The sequence below is a fragment of the Filicampus tigris genome, chromosome 1 (genome assembly GCF_054856515.1).
Source record: "Filicampus tigris isolate MCC_2025a chromosome 1, RoL_Ftig_1.0, whole genome shotgun sequence".
Classification (NCBI taxonomy): domain Eukaryota; kingdom Metazoa; phylum Chordata; class Actinopteri; order Syngnathiformes; family Syngnathidae; genus Filicampus; species Filicampus tigris.
The window spans coordinates 10,430,255-10,453,968 of NC_141217.1; the positions used below are offsets into that span (position 1 = coordinate 10,430,255).

The window sequence follows — 23,714 nt, forward strand, 5'->3', positions numbered from 1 at the left end:
GTTAACGGCGTTTTCATTGTGTATTAGTCATGAGCTAACTGTTTGAGAAATAAAACGAAGTACAGTGATCCCTCATTTATTGCGGTTAATGGGGACCAAAGTAGCATCGGACTTATTATTATTATGATTATTATTATCATTTTATATGATATTGTACAGTTTTATTTTGGGGGGTTGCGAACCCCCGACATAGTTCCCACACTTCTAAATACTTGTTACAAAATCCATTTAACTTTAAAAATGCAAAATGAAGAATACATAACAAGCTGCAGGCTGTGAGAAGAATTAGAGCTTCAACCGCGGCAGCTGACGATCATGACGGAACATTCACTAAAAAACTATGTTCAAGTTTTAATTTTTCTCATAAAATTGACTTACCTTAACAAGAATGCCATAGTGTGATTTATCTAATGCTGCACTTTAAAACGCTTGTCGTAGTGAAAAGTGAAAGTAAAAACGTCCGCTTCTTCTTCCCTCCTTCTTCTTCCCTCCTTCTTCTTCTTCTTCTTTGCCTGCTATTTAATCTTTGTTCCCTTTGTTGCTTCCTACTTCATTTAAAAACAAAGAAGAAGCACAAAACGAAGGAGAAGCACTTTATCTTTGCACAATTACATCAACAAAGTCCTTTGGATAAAATGCAACGCAACCTAAGACAACCTAAGACAAAAATAACAAACACTTTCACACTTTATTTGGCGATGTCTAAGTCACCCGTGCTTGCCGGGAGCGCGCTGCGCTCACGACTATAAACACAGCTGTTGTACTGTACTATCCGATTTTTAAAAAACTTGAACCAATCACGGCTCAGATTCAGAAAACCGGTCAGCCGTCATTGGTCGTTGTGAGCAGTTGTGATGTCATTTTCAGTCGACAGAAGGGGAAATGGCCGCACCCAGAGATGGCTCAAAACGAGGGCATTTTGCTGCTTAACTTATATTCTACAAATGCTAAATTAATCAGAATGCCGTGTTTCAACTAGTGGGCCTGCTGAGAACATATTCTTGAAAAAAATATGTTTGGGTTGACTTCCAGTTAAAACTTTGGATGTCCATTTTTTTCAATGTTCTTATTTTTATGTGAATGGTGTTTCCGCGTTAGACATCGCATTGTGAATTTTTTTTTTTTTCCAAAATTGTACCGAAGTGTTTTTCACAGGACATCGACGATATGTTATTATAATATTTAGGTATTGCAATACGTGTCATATTGGATCGCAACCCGAGTATCGGGATCCGTATCGGATCGGGACAAAAGTGTATCGTCCCAGCCCTAATAAAAATACAAGATTAAACTAATGGTATTGTGTGCTTAAGCAAAATTAGGCAAGATGAGCCAGGTCGCCATTGCAAATGACAATCTGGATAGATAAAGCTTACATTAATAAGAATAAAATGAGATCTTTTGAAAGAAGTCATAATGAAGTGTGTTACTGGTGCACAGATGGGGGAAATGAAGAGATGGATGTGGAGGATTTAGAGTTACCGGATGTGGGAGTTAACCTGAGTAATCTGTCTCCACAACTCACCGCCAAACTAAAGACAACGTTGCAGGTTGAAAACATGTTCATGTACTGGATATAATCACCAACTGTATTACTGCACACAGTGCACAGTGAATAACTTTTTGCATTTGATAAAGCACTTTTGACTGTCTATGCCTATATGCAGAGCTGGGCACTTGACCATTTTTTGCCCGTCCGGCCGCGACCCTCCACCCTTGACTTGGGTACCCTTCCGGCCGCGACCCCCCCGACCATATTCATAAACATTTGTCGGCCCACGCTCCATGTCGCCCTCCGACCCAAAAAAAAAAAAAAAAAAAAAAAAAAGCATCCATGATTGACATCACCGCGGGAGAAATGCTCTAAGGGCAAAGGCTTTTTAAAGATCATTAGCTGGCTAATTTACAATTTGAACCCGCTGTGGACACGCTTCAAATGCGGCAGTAGTACTTAGCCAACTGCGTGTGCTTACTTGCATTGCGGGCCCCGGGGTTGGATTTGTCGTATTGTATAATTATTTGGGTCCAACAGACAGCCAGAAGTCGTAGTCAAGTTACTGTTACTTATTTATTTTCCACACTTCCCGTCCTTCCCGGCCTTCAAACTAAAAGCATACCACCAAACCACTATACACAGCTGGTTTGCTATGGCGTATTTCCGGAAATAGGGAAGACGCCAGAGAAGTGCATGAACTCCATCTTGATGTGGCTGCGTCATCCTTGAGTCAGTGCTGCGCGCAGCTTGAATATACTAAAAAAAAAAAAAATAATAATAATAATAATAATATATATACTCGTGGACACAAGTTGTTTTGAAACAAGTCGGGGGGGTGTCGCTTCAAAAAGACAGCGACCACAATGGATATCGTGCCTGCTACAACCATAAAGGGACAACGAGACGATGCATTTAATTTTATTGCGAAAATGATCTGGAAGGTGGCGGCTAAGGGGGAACGTGGGTGAGTAAATTCTTTCCACACACAACGCTGCTAAACTAGTTGCTTTGCTGCAGCAACGAGCTGCGTGGGGCATCCTCTCCTCCGTGTGGGAAACTGAATGTCATCGCAAAATGTGATATAATGGACCGATCAGAGCAGCAACAAATCCTTATGTGTGCGTGGCACGTGTTGCAGACTTGTTACCAACGGCACAATGCGTCAGTCATGTGAATCAGGCAGTTGTTTGTGTAAGAAGAGACGTGAGACAGCAACGTGCGTTCAAGCGTGTTTGTATTTCCTTATTTTCACATCACGTAACCCGCGCCTCCCACCTGCAACTGGGGCATACCATTACAATACCACAATCCCTATAACATCAGTTGTCACCCGTGCCGACGCGGGAGTAGAAAGAAGCCTAAAAAGAAGCCTTTAACCGAGTAGGCTGAGATGAAATTTTGCCGCCTCGCGAGCACGTCACACGCATGAGGTCCGATTAGTGGCCCGTACTAAAATCGACTTCCGGCCATGCTTAGTCCAGCCATTTTTTAAAATTTGTCAGCCGCCTGCCACGCCCCAAAAGTGGGCATCCGGCCTGGCCGGAGGGTCCGACCGGTCCGGCCCAGGGACGGACTGCCCAGCTCTGCCTATACGCTTAACATTTTAAAACTTCCTATGGTTTTATAAGACTTTGAAATGTTTTTAGATTCAGAACCGATTCAAGTTAATGGACAGTTATTACAAAGACAACGTGAAGACTGTCCAGCAACACATCTCCTCTCTCAGCACGCAACTTAGCAAACACAGGTCAGCCACTATGGACGTAAATATTGCCTATGAAACATTTTTAAATGGCGCAACTTGTAATGCACATACCATGGCCTGCGACTATGGCTGCCGTAGGCCACAACTGTTGTTTTCCCTGAATGTATTTCTCTCATTCTTAAATTCAATGGTGTGTTTTCCTCCAATACCTTATAGGACTCAGAAGTTTGAAGATGTCAAGAATGTCTTTCTGCAAGAGATACACAATCTGGAGCAGGGGAAGGCTGTTCTTAATAGCATGGAGAAAGAGCTGAATGTACACTTTCTCTGTCATCTACACATGCGCGCACCCGCGAAGTCAATTGTCTTGTCAAATAAGGGTGTATTGTGATTTCACCAGTGTATGCCCTCTTTTTCAGATATGCTTGGAAAAGCAACACACTTTTTTCAAGTCATATCACGAGCAGGGAACCAAGAGGTAAAGTTAGTACTCTGTGGAGAATGAGTTCACTAGCATGACTGAAAATTATTATTTTTTTTTTAATCTGCGTTTATAATCGACCACAAGCTGAATCACTGATGAACCCTTTGGAAATTGCTGTGGGATAATAAAAGTATCTTCAGCACGCAAGTCATGGCATGTGACTGTTGATTTGTTGTTGAACTAGCTTCCTTTTTACAATGATTCATGAGCCAGTTGATTGGAAATGCAATTTAAAGTTACTCGCCATGACGAAATATCATTGTCATTGGAAAAAAAATCCAATGTATTGTTGGCGACTTGAAGTTCACTTAACTGTCTTTGTGCCCCGTGTCTGCAAACAGGATAAGTAAGATAGAAAGTGGATGGAGCAGATCATCAGATCATGTTGTTATATTAATAATTATATACTATGTCGTGTTTATGTAGTGCTTAACAAATTATTATTATTAGACCACCACCTAATGTCAGGTTTATGCCATAGCCTCCCTAAACTATTAACACTCCGATCTTGGTTTTCACCAAAATTAATTTTTGTTTCTGTAATGGCTAATACACCAGAATGTAGAAGCGATTTAACCTAAATTAGTTTTTAATGCTAAATAATACCCTCAAAAGACTGATTCCAACCTGGACTGGCTGCCAGTAAGTTACAGTGTAGTGCAGAGACAGACAACTGTTCACTCTTAGAGTCACACCGTCACTTAGAGGGAACTGATCCCAGGCGGCCCGCACCAGTTAGGTAACTACACCATCAGTGACACAATTATTGTTTTTCAAATGTATGTACATTTAGAAAAATACTAAACCAGGAAGTTTTAATCAAGTTATATTTTTTAAGTTCAATAAAATTAAAACGAATCCACATTAAGGCACTACATGAATGCTGTATGGTCTTTTTATGAAAGCTGGTTTAATACATCTGTTGAGTATAGTATGTTTTTAGTTCTCACATCTGGACTGCAACTTTTTTAATGCATTTAATGCAAGTTCTTTTTTTGTTCCTGGGCTCCTTTTTTTTTAACTTTGCTATGAACTGTCAGATTCCAAAGAAATGTCATATGTCATGATTTCTCAAATGTTGAAATTCACTTAAATTCTACACTCTCCCAGCATCTTACCTTCTTCTAATGTGGTGATTCTCCCCCGCCATTTAGCATCAAGGCCCTGAAAGGAACTCTGAGTGACATGCATTCGAGCCTTGAGTACGAGAAGCCGTTATTCATATCTCAGGTCTGAAACGGCTTCTAGTATAAATTGTCAGCTTGTGTGTTCCATCATTTATGAGCAAATACCTTTGTAACATTTTGCTGTTCTCGTGTTGCTGTTCCACACCCGCTGACAGCCTTTCACTGTTTGCAGATGGCTCATCTTAAAAAAGACATGAAGTCAATCCAAGAGCGACTCCTCCGAACAATGGTAAGTGAACATGGCGCTGATGAATTCGTTTCACACCAACTGGGTTTTCACTCTTCTATTTTGTGTCTTCCACATCTTAGTTTTAATCATTTTAAAATAGAGCTCACAGTTCGCAAGATTGCTTAAAACTTTCCCATTCGAAACTGTGTTCTAAATGTTTGTCCAATTGCATATTAGAATACATGAAATTGTCTACATGTTTGAGGAAATCCATTGTGGTTTTCTGACAGCAAGCATTTATTGTTTGAGAGAATCTGTGTTTGCACATGGAAGGTTTTTAAGGAGTAGTCATCATTCTGCTTGTGTGTTGTGCAGCACGAGGAGGCCTTGGAAAGTTTGAAGAGAGGTCTGCGTGCCTGGGTCCTTGTTGATTGAAGTTGAAGTATTAAAAGTGCAAGCCAAGTTACAATAAGTTAGTGTAAATAAGTACATCTAAGTCTTAAGTCTACGTTAAGTTACACTGTTACTGTTTGGTAATGACATACGTTTTTAATAGCAGTTCCACAGCTACTGTTAAGTTGGTATGTACAAGCTTTAAGTGCAAGTTATGTTTCTTTTTTCATTCATTCCTGTGAATTTTACTTTTTAAATCTAATCGCAGCTTTGATAGACTTTCTTGGTGTCTACCCATTTTTGCAACATTAAAATAATTATTCTAAAGACTTATTTATGTGTGCAAAATTGACAAACCATTCGCAATTAATGGCCGTATTTTATAGTATAGTATTCCATAAGAATATGGATTCTGGAAGAAAACTCGAGGTTTCTCAACAAATCTGTTAAAAATTCCACATTATCAGTTCATTTAAAAAAAATGTAAACGTTTGACAAGATAAATGAGTCTTCCTTTTAAGAAAAGACTGTATTTGAAGTCTCGTTACAAAGGTGGTTCTCTTTTCAGTGATGTTGACATACTGTATGTATGTACAGTGAATATCAAATCCATCCCCAGTCAAGTGACACATTATTCAGCAGTTAAGAAAAGGTGTTCACATGCACGTCTTCTCACTAAATCTCTTGTCATGTCCATGAAACGGTACGAAAACCCCTCAACACTGACTCATTAACAAAACATATTTATCCTCGTTGGCGCTCATCCTGGGACTCGGAGGCTCCATACTACGGTCCTCCCCCACCAGCCCGCTGTCACCATGAAGGGCCAGCGGCCCTCTGAACATGAAGCCATGAACATCATCTCCTGTCCAAGCAGGAAGAAAGACTCGCTGAAGACGGAAAAGGCTCCAGGCGTGTCGACACTGAGCACATTCAGAACATTTCTTCACAGAAGAAACTCCAGGCTCTCATGGCCGGTGGAACCTAGGGAGACAAATGTGAGGAGATGCAATGTAAGTTGTCACAGCCTGCTAGGATTGCTGCTGTTCATCAGAGGTAGTGGCCTATTTTTAGCATTTCAGCAACGCATGTGCCGGCGGCCTGCGAATACTCCTGTACTCTCTGTGTGTCACTGTTACAACACAGGGCTCTGGTTCCAAACACAAACCAAGCCAAGGACACTTTGGCATTTCATTATTTCCTCCCCCTCCCCCTTCCCCTTGACTGAGACAACTCCATCTATTTTTAGCTCCTCTGTCCTCCCTGGATGAGCAAGGAGTAGCTAAATTGAGAGCATTGCTTCCCAGAATAGCTGCTCCCATATATACGACACACGAACCTCGTAAGGTGTTTGCTGGATGCGTGTACTTCCATTTCAGTGCTTTTGAACTCATTCAGCTCTTTACGGATGGCAGCCTGTGAGGAAGAGCAAAGACAACGTTGGCAATGCAGCAGCTCTCTGCTGAACCGGTGAACATGGAACTACAGTGGTACCTTGTCCGCTGCTGAGAGCCTCGTCCAGGGCTTGTCTGCCCTCCTGTCATAGTCCTGAGCTTTGGCCACTTCCACATAGTCACTGAAGCGGATCAGAATCTTTCTGTCACGAAGTTCGTCTACTGTGGGCCGCTGGTTGAGCTGCAACACGCAATAAATACAAGACCGTCACCCAGATTGTCACCATTCCAATTAACACAAAGACTACTCAATAAGGAAAAGGCATACATATTTTTGAATAGTTTTGTACCTTTCTGTTTAGCCTCTGTTTGATCTCTCTCCTCTCCTCTTGTTCTGTCTGGTCGTTTCTCTCTGGACAGAAGAGAAAAAAGATTGTTTTCGTTGCTGTTCGCTAGCAGGATCATGCAAAAACTACTAGACTGATTTTCACAAAGAGGTATGGGCCAATGAAGAACCAGATAAATTGTTTGGATCCAGGATTAATTTATTGAACAGTTTTAGTTACTGCTAATTTTGAGGTAGGGTATTTTCTGCCATTTTTCTGTACATACAAACCAATCCCAATACAATTCTGATGGCATTGGTGCCTTCTGTAAAATATGAATAAACATGGAATACAATGGTTTGCAATTGTTTTTCAACCAATAGTCAATTGAATACACTACAAAGACAAGATATTTCATGTTTAAACTGATAAGCAGGTTTTTTTTTGGGGGGGGGGGGGTAAATATTCAATGCAGCCCACGTGGCAATACAATTTACACAGTGATGGACGATGAAATCCTGGATCCACAAATTTATCCCGCATCGCCTTGTGGCCAAATGTAGAATTGTGGTTGGTTACTGCGCCTTTTGATGCTGTAAGTAGTATATTCTTGTTGTGGCGGATGCTGCATGCTAAACTGGCAAATTAGGTGAAGACAATCCCTTTGACAAATGTCATACATCAGTTGCCAGGACAACTACTTCTATTTCTTCTGCTACTTTTTTTGGCAGTTGGCAAATACTTTGGGTGCATTCCCACAAAGTGGGATTCTAGTTAAAGTAAGCCATTTTAAACTAAAAAGAAAAACTTTTCCATAGTTAGAAGCGGATTGGCTGCCGTCAACACTATTTGGGAATGGGGATTTTGGGTGCAAGTCTGAGCTCTAATTTGATTTAAAGTCACACCTGAGTATGAGTTGCAGGACCAGCCAAACTATGAAAAAATAGTGTGAGTTGTAATACGAAAAGTATGGTAAGTAAATATAATTTCCCACGACAAACCTGATTTCTCCCAACGCGCTACTGTGCTACAGTATACTGGTTGGGAATCACTGTTATAACACTGCAAACTACAACCACAGTAATAAACAGTGTCAATTAGTACCTCTCTGACAGTGTCAAACTAAACTGAACATTATTACTTGAGCAAAATATTAGCCAAAGCTCTTTTATTGGTTTGCAACGTACTGTATTGAGCAAGATATAATGTTGTGGCTTGATGGTCAATATCATTTTTCTATTTTGTATGTTTTAGTATATTGGATTTCATTGAAAGAATTGTCTTTGTTCCCTACAAAACACACACACATTCATTTGCCATTGTATGAAACAGACAGAGCATGGGTTGTCCTCACACTCAAGAGATTTACAGTGAATAATGTAACACTGCTATCATTAATGCATTGTGCTGTCTCCACTAAACGCAACGCTCATTTACTATGTATAAATGAAGCCTGGTAGCAGTTTAGCATGAACTCACGTTTCAAAATGTTCCGACTCTCCAGCTCCTCCACGTTAGGCCTCTGGCTCAGCCTCCTGCGCAGAAACACCAAAACCACGTTTTGAACCATTGTCCACTGTCCTACTGTCACGGCCCTGTCCTCGTTGTACTTTTGTCACTTTGACTAAGTCTCCATCTCGCATCCGAACCCCGGCTGTGATACTTGGGAAGAGGTGTTCCGAACATCTGGAATACTCAAATGTTGCCCTGCACTTTTTCTGTTGGATTATTCAAGGAAGCCAAGATGCTCCATGTCTTGCCAGTGCACTGCGGTCCTCTACTAGCTCGAGCACTCTACTACAGGAGCTTTTCAAGTGGGTCGTGATGGGCTGCCCGTGCGCCTCTGCCTCAGTCTCCCTGGTTACTGCATGCGTAATGAGCACTGGGCAGGGCTTAGCGGGCTCCTACTCGCGGCATCCCCGATCTCCTGATGTGCACTGGGCTAGCAGCACACACCCACGGGATTGCTGTACCTTTTATATTTGAGGTGCCCAAATTAGATTCTCCATATTGAAAGACAATTAAATACACATAAAAGGAAACCAGTTTAATATGGACAATAGACTACATTTCCATTACTTCATTGTTTTAGTTTTCTATTTAATTTGGGCACAAAAAACTATCAAGTAATTTGTTGACCGTACATTGAGCACTCTCTTTGAATTGTTCGTGTATCAGCCTGTCAGGTACCCCCAGCAGCAAGGCCCCCCCAAAAAAGGTCTGTTACCCAGAATACCCTATCTGAGCTTGTGGACTACTAATATGTTATATGAGTAATAAACGCGATCTACACTACAGAGATACAGGCATGCAAACAGCAGAGCAGAATGCCACTTTTGCTGCGGGACTCCCTTCATCCGCTGTCCAGAGTTGACACATGACACTGTATGGTGACTTGGGAAATATCAAGGTGAACACACACACACACACACACACACACACACCTAAATGTGAAGCAGTCGCGGTGGTTTTTCTGTGACGAACTGTTCCCCAAAATTGAATTACACGAACACAAAATTAGTGAGGTGACCTGACCTTAACTTAATGTTTTTATCGTCAACCCAATTGTATGGAACTAGAAGAGAAAAAGTAACTGATTCTTTGTTTCTATGAAAGTTATTTGTACCAATTACACTTTCTTTTTGTTTTTCTTTTTTATATTGTTTTGCATCACAATAGTACGTACTGAATGTACACTCATATGGCAAGCAGCCTCTGTTAATTAATATGCTTGACTCAGCATCCGAAAATAGCACGAGAAGCTATCTTTGTGGTTTCTAAGAAACACAATGAGAAGATCAATACATTTCTCCAAATACACTTAAACATGAATTAATGTCCAACAATCGGAAAATTAGCTTCACTGAAATGTTTTTTTTACTCTCATATGCCATCAGACGGAAGAAAAATTATGACAACCATCCATAATACCTTCCATTTGCTTTAAAACACTGCTCCCTCCTTCCACCCTTTATTACATTTGAAATAAATGAACAAGACCATCCTGTGAGTTGCTAGGCAACTATACTCTGTCTCAGAGACAATGGTGGTCTCGAAGGAACGCTCACTTCTCCCTAGCAACAAACTGGAGGGGAATTCTCTGTTACACACTGAGCTGTTGGTGTGATGCTATTTTTAGAAAACAGCTTCTTTTTTTTTTTGCTAGACAATGCAGGCTTATTTAATAGGGAGGAGGTCAGGGGTGTTGTTTATGTTAAGCAAGGCCTCATTTTCTGTCTTGCACATCTCACGAGTCAGATATTCAATGATGTTTTTATTTGGGATGAATTGTGATCAAATGTGTGATGGTTCTTGTTAGTCTGCCCAGTTCAACAACCGCCCTCGGGATTGTGAGATTATTTTCACTAGATAAATATGACACTCAATTTTGACTAACAGTTTTAGGATGTAGCTTGTAGTGGTGTTGAACTGCAGTATATATACTGCATCACAATGAGAACTGTTTCTAATATTTTGGGTGCCTGATAGCTTATTGAATGAGGCAATTGAATACACATTTTGTAAATACAGCTCTTGTATTTATGTCATTAGATTGTGCATGTCATATGGCTTCTCGGGGTATATTGTATAATGAAAATATGCTAGGTACAGAAGGGATGAAAACTGGCGCCACTTAATTTTTTATGATCACTGCACACAGTGCCCATGCTTTATTGCCCTTTTTAAATGCTCCCTCGCGATTTATTTCTATGGATCTAACTGGCACATTTTTGGGGAGTGGGTGGTGAGATACATTATTGAGCAAACCGAAGCTAAGATTAGAAAAAGCTAAGTGCGACTGCAGCACAGTCACGAGGCGGGGTGTCTCTAAAAATAGAAGGGTCATCCATCAAGTGTACCCGTATTGACAGCATTATAACGTAGCACGAGGCCTGATGACATTTTCTGCAGCAAATGCAGCAGCTGGTCTTTGTGTTAGGCCATAGATAAGAAATAAGAGGGCGCTGTGGTATTTATCCTGCCAAGTTCCGAGATATGTGTGATGGATTGTTTTGTCACTCGCTGTGGATTCCCAGGGCAAATGAAGTGCAACAAGAACCCCTCTTTTGACCACTCGTGAGCTATATGTTGCCAGGGTTTCCTTCCCTATATGAAAGCTGCTGCCTGTCATGTAAGATGAAAGCAAAAAGTCTCTCCTCATATTCAAATTTAGAATAGTCTCCTCCCAGTTCTAAGAATAGATGGGGTGGTCTTTGTCCTCTGAAACAAGGCGCGACAATGTTTTTCCAGGAAGTGTGGCAGCCTCTTTGTGCTTTACCTCTAAGTTATTGCACGTCCGCTTATGCAATACATTTAGCGGCGGGCCTCATGTTTGTTATGCAGTACAGGGGCTAAAAAAATGGGTCTTATGACTAATTCACAAAAGAGATCCCCACTGTTTCACAATTTGGACATTGTGTTCCTCAGATGTGTTAAAAAAAGAAAAAAAAGTTCTATTTTTATCCCAGCATGAAGACACTTACTGATGTGAGTCAGTGCATCTTGTACAAAGAGGTTTCCTGGAGGCACGCTGTGTCTGTACCTGTTGCTGAGATGGATTGCTCAATCATATAATCATTGGCAAATAATTTTTGTTTGTTCAGCGTCCAGCATTCATGCTGTTGTTCAACAAAAAAGCTGACTGCTGAAATGATTTGTAGAAGAGCAAAAAATTCTGCCCATTGGGAACAGACAGTGGCAACTCAGTGCCCTACCAAGACAGCGCAGCGCTTCTTTTTGAGTGTTTGAATACTTTTAACTCAGGTGTTTTTTTTTTGTTTTTTTTTAAGACAATGCTTTTTGTTCTCCTGCGTACCTATGATTGAAGACAAATTTAGCTTTTAAATGTCTTTAGTTCTTTTTGTTTGTAAATTATTTTAAATGTACTTTTAATTGTTCAGCACATTGACTTTTCTTGTGTATGAAATGCGCTCTATAAATAAAGCTGCCTTGCTTTGCCTTGCCTTGATATTCTATATTTCATACAGAGCAGTGATTCATATGTGGGAAAAAAATGCAGAAGTTAGGTTTCTTTCGGCTGTAAACTTCAAGACTTTCTAATTGATCAGTCCCCAATGTGAACAGCTCCTCTCTGAACTCGGGGGTGAACAGGAGGGTCTGGAGCAAGGGTAAGGGTCACCAGCCCCGAGTTAACTTGATACTGTGGGTGTTAGCCCCTGACACACTGCCGTTTTTTTTAACAACTTTTTCACTGTTTGATGTGAAAGGTACCCATGAATTTCCTGGCTTCCGAGGGACTAGCTGTGGCATAACAACAATGAGATGGCAGCAATGTGAAAGAGAATATTGGAAAGCCGGTATTCAATTTGTCACACATCTAGTTATCCGTTTGCAGGAAACTGCGTCACCCAAAATTATTAAACACCATTGTACTAAATACAGGGGAACGCATACACTTGTGGTTGGGCACCCGCGGATTCACCCGTTCGTGTATTTTTTTCCCCCCCAATACTTCTACATATGTGATGCGTTTTCACAAAATCAGGCCTATGTCGCAGACATTAGTTTCAAGTTATTGACAAAAATAGATCATTTGGTCAAAAATATTGATTTTGAGATTTTTCAAAAATACTCTCCTTAAAGCGGAAGTCAACCCAAACATATTTTTTTACAAGAATGCGTTCTATGCAGGCCCACGAGTTAAAATTCTGATTAATATTGTGTTCGTGGAAATTGAATTAAGCAACAAAGTCGACCTGTTTTTTCATCTCAGTGGGCGGTAGGGCTGTGCAATTAATTGATATTCAATTACGATTTTGATTATTACACTCCACGATTACAAAATTGGCATAAACGTAAAAAAAAAAGATTATTAATACTAATTTTGAGCTGTTTTGAGGCATGCGCACACGGGTTACTCCGCCGCGCCGCCCTCTCCAAGCTAGCTAGCCAGCCAGCCAGCCCACACCCCGCAAGTCCCACTGCACAGGCTCCAACTCAACATTTTGACAGAGTAACAGGCCTAAAAATGGCACAAGACCCGCCACAGGAAAACAAGCAAGGCAAGTTGAAATATTTGGTTACATTTTGGGTTTGCCGTGGAAGACGGCGAGCAAAGACGTATAGAGTGCAAGTTGTCTTTGCATCCACCGGCAACACAACGAATCTATTCAACCATCGTTTGGTTTACGATGATGTTACGATACACCAAAGCAAGAAAACACCGAGTTAGATTTGGCGTCGTCCGCAACGCAAATCTCAGTCGTTGAAACCAAAAATAGAAACCATGCTAAACATTACTGTGCCTTAAGTTAAATTTATTATGTAGTCTATGATATGAAGTCAATTTTTTTGTGTTCAGTTTTGTTTCAAATGCAATTTGCAAACATATTATTGGTCATTATATTGTAATACAGTTTATATATGTCCTTCTGTAATTTAGAAGTATTGTATAGATTGCGTACTAGTATGTAACAGTCAACATTTAAATTAGTTTGACCCAATCAGCATATTAAATTTATAATTTATGAGAAGCAAATTACTTTAACTTTGTTTACTGTGTAGATATTACTTTAAAAACAAAACAAAAAAGGCTCCAGACAAAGGTCTAAATGTATAGATGAATAGTATGTCTGTTATTCTGTCAAAATTGTCATTTTACTCCAAGCAGTTTACTACTTTGGCAATTTATAAGTGCATAGCAAGTTAACTTGTTTGTTTGTACAAGGAAAACCATACTTTAATTTATACATTTGCACTTTTTTTTTTGTTTTTTTGATAATTAATTTAATAAATGTTGTTGGGTCCAAAACGAACTTAAATTATTATAGCGTTTCAAAGAATTTTGTCTTAATAAATAAAAAATAAAAAAAATTGTTTGAATAATTGTGATTTCAATTATTACCAAAATAATTGTGATTAATATTTTTTTCATAATCCAGCAGCCTTAGTGGGCGGCCATTTTGTCACTTTTGCTGACTGAAAAAGACATCATAAATGCTCAGATGGTGGATTAACTCTTATTCCACAAACGCAATATTTATTAGCATGCCTTGTTTCAACTAGTGTGCCCGCATGGAACATATTCTTGAAAAAAAAAATGTTTGGGTTGACTTTCACTTTAAGCAACAAAATCCACCCGTTTTTAGCCATCTCTGGGGGTGGCTATTTTGTCACTTCTATTGACTGAAAATGACATCAAAGACCCTCAGGGCTAAAGAGTTAACTCATATTTCAAATTAATCATAATGCCTTGTTTCAACTGGCGGGCCTGCATAAAACATATTAATCTCATTGTAAAATATTGTCCAGGTTGACTTCCCCTTTAACCCATTTTGACCGGGAGCGCATTACCGCATTTCTACCTCTGGAGCCGGGAGCGCTGTTGTAATGATATAGATGGCGCGCTTGTGGACTTTAAACCCGTGGAACCAGTCGATTGTTATATATGCTTAAGACATATGTTTGTAGGCAATGACGATGTCGACCAAGATTTGGTAATTATGGTATGATATTATGGTAATTACCACTCGAAACGCTGAGGTTATTTCAACTGCGCCCCAGGGTGAATAAGATCAATAATACCTGCAGATGCTACACCGTTGTAGGTATTTAGTCACATTTTTACAGGAACTCTGGGCGCACCTTGTGACTGAAACCAATATTTACAGTGACCAGAACCAACGCGCTCGGGCAAATGTGTCAAAGCGAAAGTGTTTTTCTTAATTTTTTACATTTTTGATTAAAAGAGTAAGGAAACTCCACAAACTGTTGCAGTCATTGCTTGTGTGAAGTTTGTTGATTTAAAAAAATATATATACTGCATATTGAAGGTTTATAATAATAAACTCAGGCCTGTGTGTCACAGGTGTAAGCTCTCAAATTCTTTTGGGCTGATGTTTCTATCTGCTACAGGGCCCGAGATAAATTATTTTGTAGGTGTTGAATTTCCAGGAAAACTTTAGGTTTTAGAGGGTGATTCTAAAGTCGCCCTTAGGTTTTAGAGGGATGGTACCCAATTGTACCCAACTATAGGCCGGTCCGCCTCTACTTTTAAACGGCCGTCCGTCGGCGAGTCCTAAACTGCCTGTTCCCCATTTCTCCCTGTTTTTCGTGTAAAACGTATACTGGAGGTTTATCTGTTTTTTTACGATAATTTTTGGGGTTAAAAAATATGAATTTAAATGGCCGTCAATTATACACGGATATTCACTATTCCTCGTCACTATCCCCCACGAATAGTCGGGGTCCACTCTATTTACAAACTAACAGTAGTGTTGGTTTAGGTCTGTTTGGCGCATACGATTAGGTAGGTGACTTGAGCCAGGCCCTTGTCGCTGTGACCTTTCCTCCTGGCCCGGCATCTTCTCACCGAAACCCTTGGCACACATCTTGTTGGAATCAGTTAAGACCATAGAGTCACACATAGTCCCAAAAAAAACAGCATTACAGAAGTAAAATCATCGCCTGTTTTTATTACATACAGTATCAGTGTGTTTCAAGTCTAATTTGTCAACAGCGATGATTGCAAGTAAATCACTGTTAATAGCAAGCAGGAAAGAAAACATTGCTTACTTAGCAAGCTTCATCTCAATCTGCTGCCGTATTTCTTGCCGCTCCTGGTCACTCCTTGCTGGGAAGATGTTCCTGTCCTCCAGCTCCTGCTTGGTGGGCCTGTTTCGTAGTTTGACAGCCAGTAACTCCTTCCTTAACCTGCGAGGAAGTGTGCCTGCATAAAAAAAAATTTAAAAAAGGATGAAAACATACCCTATATATAGGACAATTAAATGCTCTTCTACTAGGAGACAGAACTGTGCGTCCACATTTTGCTATTCATACAAGATTGTACGTAAATTAGGAAACGATCATCATTACTCCTGTATACAGTTGAACCTCGAATTAACGGACTAATTGAGGTGAGAGGCCGTCCTTTAGAGCCAAATGCCTGTTAAATTAAAGTACTTTTTTTCCGTGGCCCAATAACACTCAATGAATTACAAAATTATTTGTCACTTTTTTTCATGGCATAAATAATGCCCAGTACAATACAAAATTGTTGTAAATGATTATAAAAAGGCTTGACATTGTTTGAAACTGTTTAAAATTTATCGAAACTGACCTTGCTTGTGTGTGTGTGTGTGTGTGTGTGTGCGGTGCGTGTTTGCTCGTGTGGGGGTGGGTGTATGGGAGTGTGTGTTTTGCCACGATGTTAGTGTACTTCCTTTTGTCATTTCAGTTGGATTTAATAGATAAGGGCTTTAGAAAAAAAAAACCTAATAATAATACTGTCCCAAAAATAGCATGTTCAAGAGACGCGTACACGTACTACATGACAAGAACTCACTCCAGTCAAGAACAGCCATGAATATGAATAGGTAGACATTGTGGAACAGTTCACAAAATCCAGGGTTCGGTTCGTATCTCGGTTTTGTGCGCAGTTTTCGGTTCAGTATGCGTTGACTCTTCAATTTAAAGAAAAAAAAAAAAACAATTATGTGTTGTAGTTTAAAGTGAAAGAATGTGTTCTCAGCATTATTTTTATATATATTATATATATATGTACATATATATAATGAATTATTTTGAATTTTTTTATCTATGCCAGTGGCATGTAGTGGCAAGCATAACAAACAAAGGCTCTTAAATTGGATTGCAAAAAGGTGTTTTGATTCAATTGGTTGGAAAACACTGATCTAATAATTACTCTCCTTAATACAAGCTCAAATGATAAATTAAATTACCGGTAGTCTTATTTGACGCCCATGGACTATGATGTGTCATAATTCATATCCAATGGGGATAGCGGAGTGATTATGTACATTACTACTCTGGACCTGATGATAATTATGTGTGAATGAGTTGATGAAGTACATAACTTCATCTTTTCATTCACAGGACATAAACACACACAATTGTCCTCTTTCGCACTTTCTAAACACCACCATACTATTATGGTACATCCAAATCAGGTAACTGCTGTAGGAATTATAAGAGTTACTTGATCTACAGAGACGAGCATTTCGTCACAGGAATTCGTCAACAGTCCATCCGTCCTGAACAGAGGATGAGAAGTTTTTTTTAAAAAAGGACGGACTAAGCAAGGACGGAATTGGGTTTTCGCCCATCCCTGTAACCGTAAAAGACAAGGACGGGGTGGGGGGACGACTATTTTTATGAATGAGGACGGCGGGACGATGACGGAAGGGTGCCCAGGTCGCAGATGGATGACGGCCCAGCAAAATAGGGTAAAGTGCCGATCTCTTGAGATCTGTATGCCTTCCAGTTTTTAATGACGGGGCTGGCGAGCGGCATTGATATCCTCGGGTTAAACCGAAGTTTCCGTGAGCAACAAAAGCCCTCAGTCAAACCTCAGGATTGCAGCCAGTTATAATTCCAACGTCAGTTTTATGTACCAGAGAGCTTGCGTTGGATATAAAAATACTCAGTGGCGATGGATGGCTTACGTTGGTGAGGCTAGCGTCATTATGAATCCAACGGGAGCAGCCTCCAAGGCTGAACGTGGCCATCTGTGATGTGATCGGCTGCCACGTCACTGGAAGTGTATGATACACGTCATGACACGCCGTAAACATGCACGCCGCCGTCTTAGAGTAGCGTTCATGAGTGGGGGGAAAAAAAAAAAAAAGAGTTGTGCGAACGAACTGAACAAAATAGAGCTGAAGCGAACTGGAACTATTTAACCAAACTGTTTTGTTGGCTTTCAAAAATTGTTCCATCCCAAGTAGACATGACTGCTATGAAGTTCCTTTTGAGCTGTGTGCTAAGGTCTCCATTTAATGGTAAAGTCATCCCTGTCAACATGGCTTCCCCTCTAATGTACTGTCTATATATGACAACAGTGGCTCAACCCAGAAATGTGTATACCAGTATTTGTCTATGGCTCGCACCACAGGAGTATTTGCCAATTCTGGAACTAACAAACTTTGGCACTTACTGTACAAAGGGACATTTTGAGTGGACTGGACAAATCACAGTCCATTCGTTCCGGGTCCGTTTGAGGTTCCATTATAAATACTTTTCGTGACATTTTTGTTTGGTGTGCCATTGGATTTTTCCAATGCAAAGTGTCAATCAAGGTTGGAATACAAGGCATTAGATAAATTCATTTGATCAATTACATCCGAATGTAAATACCATGTAGCTGAAAACATTGTGGCTGATTGATGGCCTACATGAAAATAATGAAATAATACATTCTCTTTACATTGATAAAATTCAGAGGAACTCGAGACTCGACCAGCGTCATGGAACATATATTGTGTTCCACTTTGGAGGTTCTTGTACATATTGCTACTAGGATTTGACAGATTTGGGATGAAGTCATAAACCACCACTTGCCTCAAAACACTGAGCAGTCACAATAGCACAAGAAACGTCCCTTCTCAGTTCAATGTTCAGTCCCTGTGGAGTGCTCTTTGGGTTTTAGTAACGGGTTTTCGGCATCTGGAACTACAGCCAAGCACATGACCCACCAGAGATGACCGAGTCGTTCCATCCATCCAGGTCGTTGGGGAGGCCCGATGTGTTGGAGAAGCACTGGTCCAGCCGCACGTTCTCCTTGTTCTCCTCCGCCTCCTTCTTGGGCCAGTCGGAGCCGCTACCTCCAATGCAGATGCCCGGCAGAGAAGCTGTGTGTTGGTTCTCCGAGCTGCAAGAACGTGAAAGGCGTCCGTCCGAGCACCACAGCCGCGGGGGTGATGAGCCCTGCTCACACCCTTCATGCACACTGCATGGGCATACAACCACAGGAAGAGGAATGTCAACAAAAAGGTCATAACACCGCAGAGAGATCTGGATTTCAAAAACGACACATCCCGGAACGAATTGCAGATATTACGGAAAGCTATTTGTTCCATAGCAAATAAAAAGTTCGACCTGAGACAGTCTGCATGTTCTCCCCCACACCGTGATCTCTGTTTGTTTTTATCTCTCGGAAGCAGATGTGCGCAAGCTCACCTCTCCTGTCTGTTCTTGGTGGCGAACGCTCGTTGCAGTTCTTCCATAATACAACTAGGGGGCATAGGCGGGTGAATCATATTGCCAAGGTGAGGCGACCCTGAGGAGTTGGCCAGGGGGCCTCGAAGGGGAAGGGTGATGGGCACCAGACTCTCTGGGGTCCTGTGTGGAGGCTCCTTGGGGTGGTAAGAGTTGGGATGGTGATGAGGGAGTGACACGGGACCTGAATCTGGAAAATAAAAACACAAGACTTATTATCCATCCATCCATGTTCTATACTGCTTATCCTCATTAGTTTCACAGATGAGCTGCCTGGCGCCGATCCTAGAGGTGGGGTATGCACCGAACTCGTCACCAGCCAATCACACATATCAAACAACTATTCACATTCACACTTTGAACAATTTGACGTCCTCGATTAATATAACATGCATGTTTTTGGGGAGGAAACACATGCAAGCCACACAGGAAGGCCGAAGCCAAGAGTCGGAGCCCGAACCGCAGAGTCTACTGATCATTACCACCGTAATGCCTATTTAATATTTTAATCATCATTTGTGTGTGGTAAAGAAGTGTAAAACGAGGTATTACACCATATTTCGACATGAACAATTCATAATCGAATGTTGGTCTATCTGGACATGAGCATTATGCGCACTGGGAAAATTCTATGCCTATCCCAAAGTGTCTCAAATTAAGAAATTTGTATGATAGTGTCCAAAATATCTTAACACCCACCGTCTCCACTTGTGATCTGCGGCAAAAGTTTTGGAGGTACTTGTGGCGGAGACGTTCCTGGAGCAATTTCCTCCTCTGGTCTTTCTTCCATTCGCTCTCTAACGTCCTGCAGGCCCTCGGATAACTCTGCAACACGGTGCGCCTCTTGGTCTCCTTCCTCATCTTTTAGTGCTGCATTCGCATTCGTTTCCTCCAGACGCTCGCAGTCCAGGTGGGGTGTGACCACTTGAAGATGCAAATATTGGGGAGAAATCATTAATTTGGCGCGTAAGTACAATATGTAGGAATGTGCCGTGTTAAAGTAGTATTTACAGGAGTTGTACACAACTAGTATACTGTATATATATAAATGATATATATGTGTGTGTGTGTGTGTGTGTATACTGTATATATGTGTATAATATCCACATATATGTACAGTATATACAGACCTCTGAACTGTGAGGTGGTTGTGCTAACCAGTAGTGCACCATTCCGCCCTTGTACTGAGTATTTTTTTTTCTTGCTCAAAGTCAGCTGCCATAGGTTACAGGTAACAGCTCACCCGTGACTCGAATGAGGATAAGTGTGTAAATTAGCGGATGTTTTTTTTTTGTTGTTGTTGTTGTTTTTGGGGCTATTTTTAGATTACAGGTCATTTTAATTACATATTTAGCATAGTTTGACTTAAAACTTTGGAAGATGTCTGTCCCATGGTGGGGGCAGCTGAGCCCCACTGATATTTTGCATGTTTTGCAGATACAACGCCACCTCCGGGGCTCCAGACTATCAATTGGTTGCCTTTGCTGCTCTCTACTGGTTAGTGTAATTTAACATTGACAGTACAGTACAAAAACATCAAGCTCCCATGAGGTCATTGCTGTCTTAATGTATGCATATTGTGCTATTTCCAATTGTTTTTAGACATTTATTCAAGTCAATTTCTGCAATCTCACTGTTGATTCGAAATATGAGTATCTTTAATCTTTCTTTGAGAGTCGTGGAACACACAACAGTATTCAATGAATATTTAACTTTCAATGAATATCTGAGGCAATGGATACTTTGACTCCTTATTGCTGCTAAAAAAAAAAAATTACAACTTTTAACTTTTATGTTTTGGAGTCCTCGTTGAATACCCTTTCCAACAATAGCCGTTTTGAGAAAATTGACCCAGCAGTTCCTGACATAAGTGTTCAAAGGAAGGTGGCCGCGCCCCTTTTGCCGAAAATGCCAAAATTTGGTAGCCCGTAGCTCTCAAACCCCTTCTGTGATTGACATCAAAGTTGAGATTTTGCATTTTGCCGTGACTATCGACAAGTAGGCTGCAGCAAGTTTCTTTAAAATCAAAATCTGCCCACCAGATATTTTGGCATGGAAAGACCCTGTAATGCCGACTGCGGGCCGGTGAGGGATTTCTCTACCTGTAAGGGGATGCTCCTCCTCTGGTCCAAGGTATTCCACACTGCTGACAGTGAGGTTTGAGTTCAAAGGTCCCCCAAAACTGCCAAGCAGGAGTGTTGCGTCCGAACAGCAGCCCTGGCTGGAGGAGTTTGCGTCGTGGTAGAGAAGGCCGCTGGATAATGCTACATCTGTTCATGGACACAAGCGGGACTGGAGGTGATCATATCAGAAATGTGTTTGTGTGTTTATTACTTGAATCTCATCTAATCTCTTTCCCATTCTACTGACTTTTTGACAAAACAATATCAGTGTATGTAGTGTACCTGTTGAACTCTGTTTTAGCTTTTCATTTTTCTTTTTCCTCCACTTCCAGGGCTTGAAGATGCGGCCCAGCGTGGCCAGCTTGCTGTTCCGCCTGATGGGGGGAGTGTGGACCCCGGTCACCAGGCAGCCGGTCCTTAGCACCCTCTGCTGGTCCAGCACATCTACTGATTACAAGAAGTGGTCAACGGTTAGAGTGTTGTTAAATTGCTTTCATGCTTTGAAGGGGCCGACACTGATCTTTAAGAACCATTTAACTCCGAGGAACCTAGGCTAACAGAAAAAGTCCTGCCAGCCAAATAGGATCCAAACCACTCTAGAGCGCATCCACTAACGGCCACTTGGTGTTGCAAATGATTCAAAAGAATTCTGTGGTCTACTGTTTCGAATGCTGCAGTCAAATCCAACAAAACGTCTCCAGTGTCATTTGCCAGGAGGATGTCATTAAAAGCACGTAGCAGGGCTGACTCTATATGTGTCTTCTTGAAGCCTGACTGGAAAACCTCCATAACATTATGTTAATCCAAGAAAGATCTTAACTGTGAGCGCACCACTTTTTTCCAGAATTTTTGAAATAAAAGGAAGCTGGAAAATGGATAGCCCAGCTTGATCAAGGACATTTTTTTTCCAAGTAGGGGTTGCACTACAGCATGTTTAAAATGTTGGGGGACTAAAAATGTTGGGGGACTACACCAGAAGACAGGCTGCTGTTTGTGATGGACAAAAACGATTTACCAATAATTGGGAGAATCTCCTTAAAGAAGTGTGGAGCAAGTCATAAGGGGAGTCAGATGGCTTAATATGGCAGACCACTTCCTCCAAAAATGTAAAAAAAAAAACGGCTCAGAGGAATCAAACACTGTTGAACAAGGAACGTGGACAGGGGGCTCAAATGTGGCGTTCGAAACAAGAGCCCTAGTTGTAGCAACCTTGAGAACGAAAAACTGCAAAAATCTCAATTTCAGGAGACGCGTCCGTGCAAATCGGTTGACGGGGCTTCAGTTCAGAGTCACTTGTTTTAAATAGAGCACGTGGATTTTGGCAACTTTTGTATTAGTTTTCATGCTGTCTGTACTCGCTTTCTTTTGTAATAATACGCAAAAATACATTTTACTTCTAGCTGCTGTTACGGCCACTTAAGGACACCGTGCGACAGAAACAAAACAGGAGCAGAAAAAATACAATGAGAAAAATAAGTGTAAAGCATCTAAAGTCAATTAAAATGATCATTCAATGATAAAATTCACAGCAAAGATATCAATGATCAAATGGAAGTCTGACAATATGAAAGCACTGGGATTTGTTCACATACTGTATTTGTGCACTTGTATCATTGTTTTGTGCTGCCCTTCTTATTCTGAGCACACAAAGGCCTTCCTCAACATGAAAACAACTCGGAACTCTCGCAAGAACAAAAGCCAGGAAAGTATGGAAAATGTAAGGAGCCGCATAAGTATGTCGGCAAGAGGGAAAAATATATATATCCTTGCCATCTGGAGGCTGATTTCTTTGTTCAAATATTCAACTGAGGAGAGGAGGAATTGTGATTGTGGTGCGGAGTACAGTCGAGGAGGAGGATGGTGGTGATTAGCTGTTTCCTTGTCAAGTGTTTTTTTTTTTTTTTTCGTCTTCACATTGAAAGCGGGCTGGTAGGAAGGTGCGGGGTGATTGTCAGGTCAGAAGAGAGTGCGAAAGAGGAAGGAGGAGGATTGGGGCTGGGCAATATTTTTGTTGAAGTGAGCTTGAGGAGTGACCCACAAAAGGTCACAGGCCTCGGCCGTTTCACTCGTGTCATCATCTTGCTCGCGTACCGCATGCCGCGTGGCGCCGCTAGCTGAATCCAGGTCAATCTGGGAGGAAAATGCACCAAAGAGTGCAAAAAAAGAAGAGGCGGAGCAAGCGGGAGGAGGGGTAGAGGCGTTGTCTGTGTGTATATGCGTGTGTGTGAAAAGGGGAGAGTAGGTGGGGTCAGGCCTACTGCTGTTACCATGACGACCACATCCAGATGCTGCTGCAGCAGTGGGAGCTGGCGGGATTGAGCGAGTCATCTTAGAAGGAGAGGAGCAGAGCGCCCCTCCGCACACACACACGCACACGCCGATCCTGCCACATCTAACGACAGTGGCCGTTCACCAGGTGCATTGTGGGAAATGACGGTGGGTGGGGAGAGAAGCCACATGGA

General features: G+C 41.3%; 2 protein-coding genes across 5 annotated transcripts in view; one reads left to right on the plus strand and one right to left on the minus strand.

The window, feature by feature from the left end:
* Nucleotides 1-5,766, plus strand: part of sycp2 (synaptonemal complex protein 2) — a 33,525-nt gene extending 27,759 nt beyond the window's left edge. For all 3 annotated transcript variants that reach the window (XM_086051723.1, XM_086051731.1, XM_086051740.1), the window contains exons 39-45: nucleotides 1,441-1,550; nucleotides 3,142-3,242; nucleotides 3,417-3,516; nucleotides 3,620-3,678; nucleotides 4,839-4,914; nucleotides 5,044-5,100; nucleotides 5,416-5,766. In XM_086051723.1, coding sequence (XP_085907849.1) covers nucleotides 1,441-1,550; nucleotides 3,142-3,242; nucleotides 3,417-3,516; nucleotides 3,620-3,678; nucleotides 4,839-4,914; nucleotides 5,044-5,100; nucleotides 5,416-5,475 — 563 coding nt within the window. In that variant the 3' untranslated portion in view covers nucleotides 5,476-5,766. The remainder of the gene's footprint in view (nucleotides 1-1,440; nucleotides 1,551-3,141; nucleotides 3,243-3,416; nucleotides 3,517-3,619; nucleotides 3,679-4,838; nucleotides 4,915-5,043; nucleotides 5,101-5,415) is intronic.
* Nucleotides 5,599-23,714, minus strand: part of phactr3a (phosphatase and actin regulator 3a) — a 38,882-nt gene continuing 20,766 nt past the window's right edge. The window contains exons 2-12 of one of the 2 annotated variants that reach the window (XM_086051762.1): nucleotides 21,535-21,696; nucleotides 21,232-21,399; nucleotides 19,829-20,053; nucleotides 19,091-19,319; nucleotides 18,607-18,860; nucleotides 15,689-15,842; nucleotides 8,633-8,688; nucleotides 7,178-7,239; nucleotides 6,928-7,068; nucleotides 6,773-6,849; nucleotides 5,599-6,417 (exon numbers count right to left, since the gene is read on the minus strand). In XM_086051762.1, coding sequence (XP_085907888.1) covers nucleotides 6,402-6,417; nucleotides 6,773-6,849; nucleotides 6,928-7,068; nucleotides 7,178-7,239; nucleotides 8,633-8,688; nucleotides 15,689-15,842; nucleotides 18,607-18,860; nucleotides 19,091-19,319; nucleotides 19,829-20,053; nucleotides 21,232-21,399; nucleotides 21,535-21,696 — 1,544 coding nt within the window. In that variant the 3' untranslated portion in view covers nucleotides 5,599-6,401. Of the gene's footprint in view, nucleotides 6,418-6,772; nucleotides 6,850-6,927; nucleotides 7,069-7,177; nucleotides 7,240-8,632; nucleotides 8,689-15,688; nucleotides 15,843-18,606; nucleotides 18,861-19,090; nucleotides 19,320-19,828; nucleotides 20,054-21,231; nucleotides 21,400-21,534; nucleotides 21,700-23,714 lie in introns of both variants that reach the window. The other variant, XM_086051753.1, reaches the window with a different exon arrangement.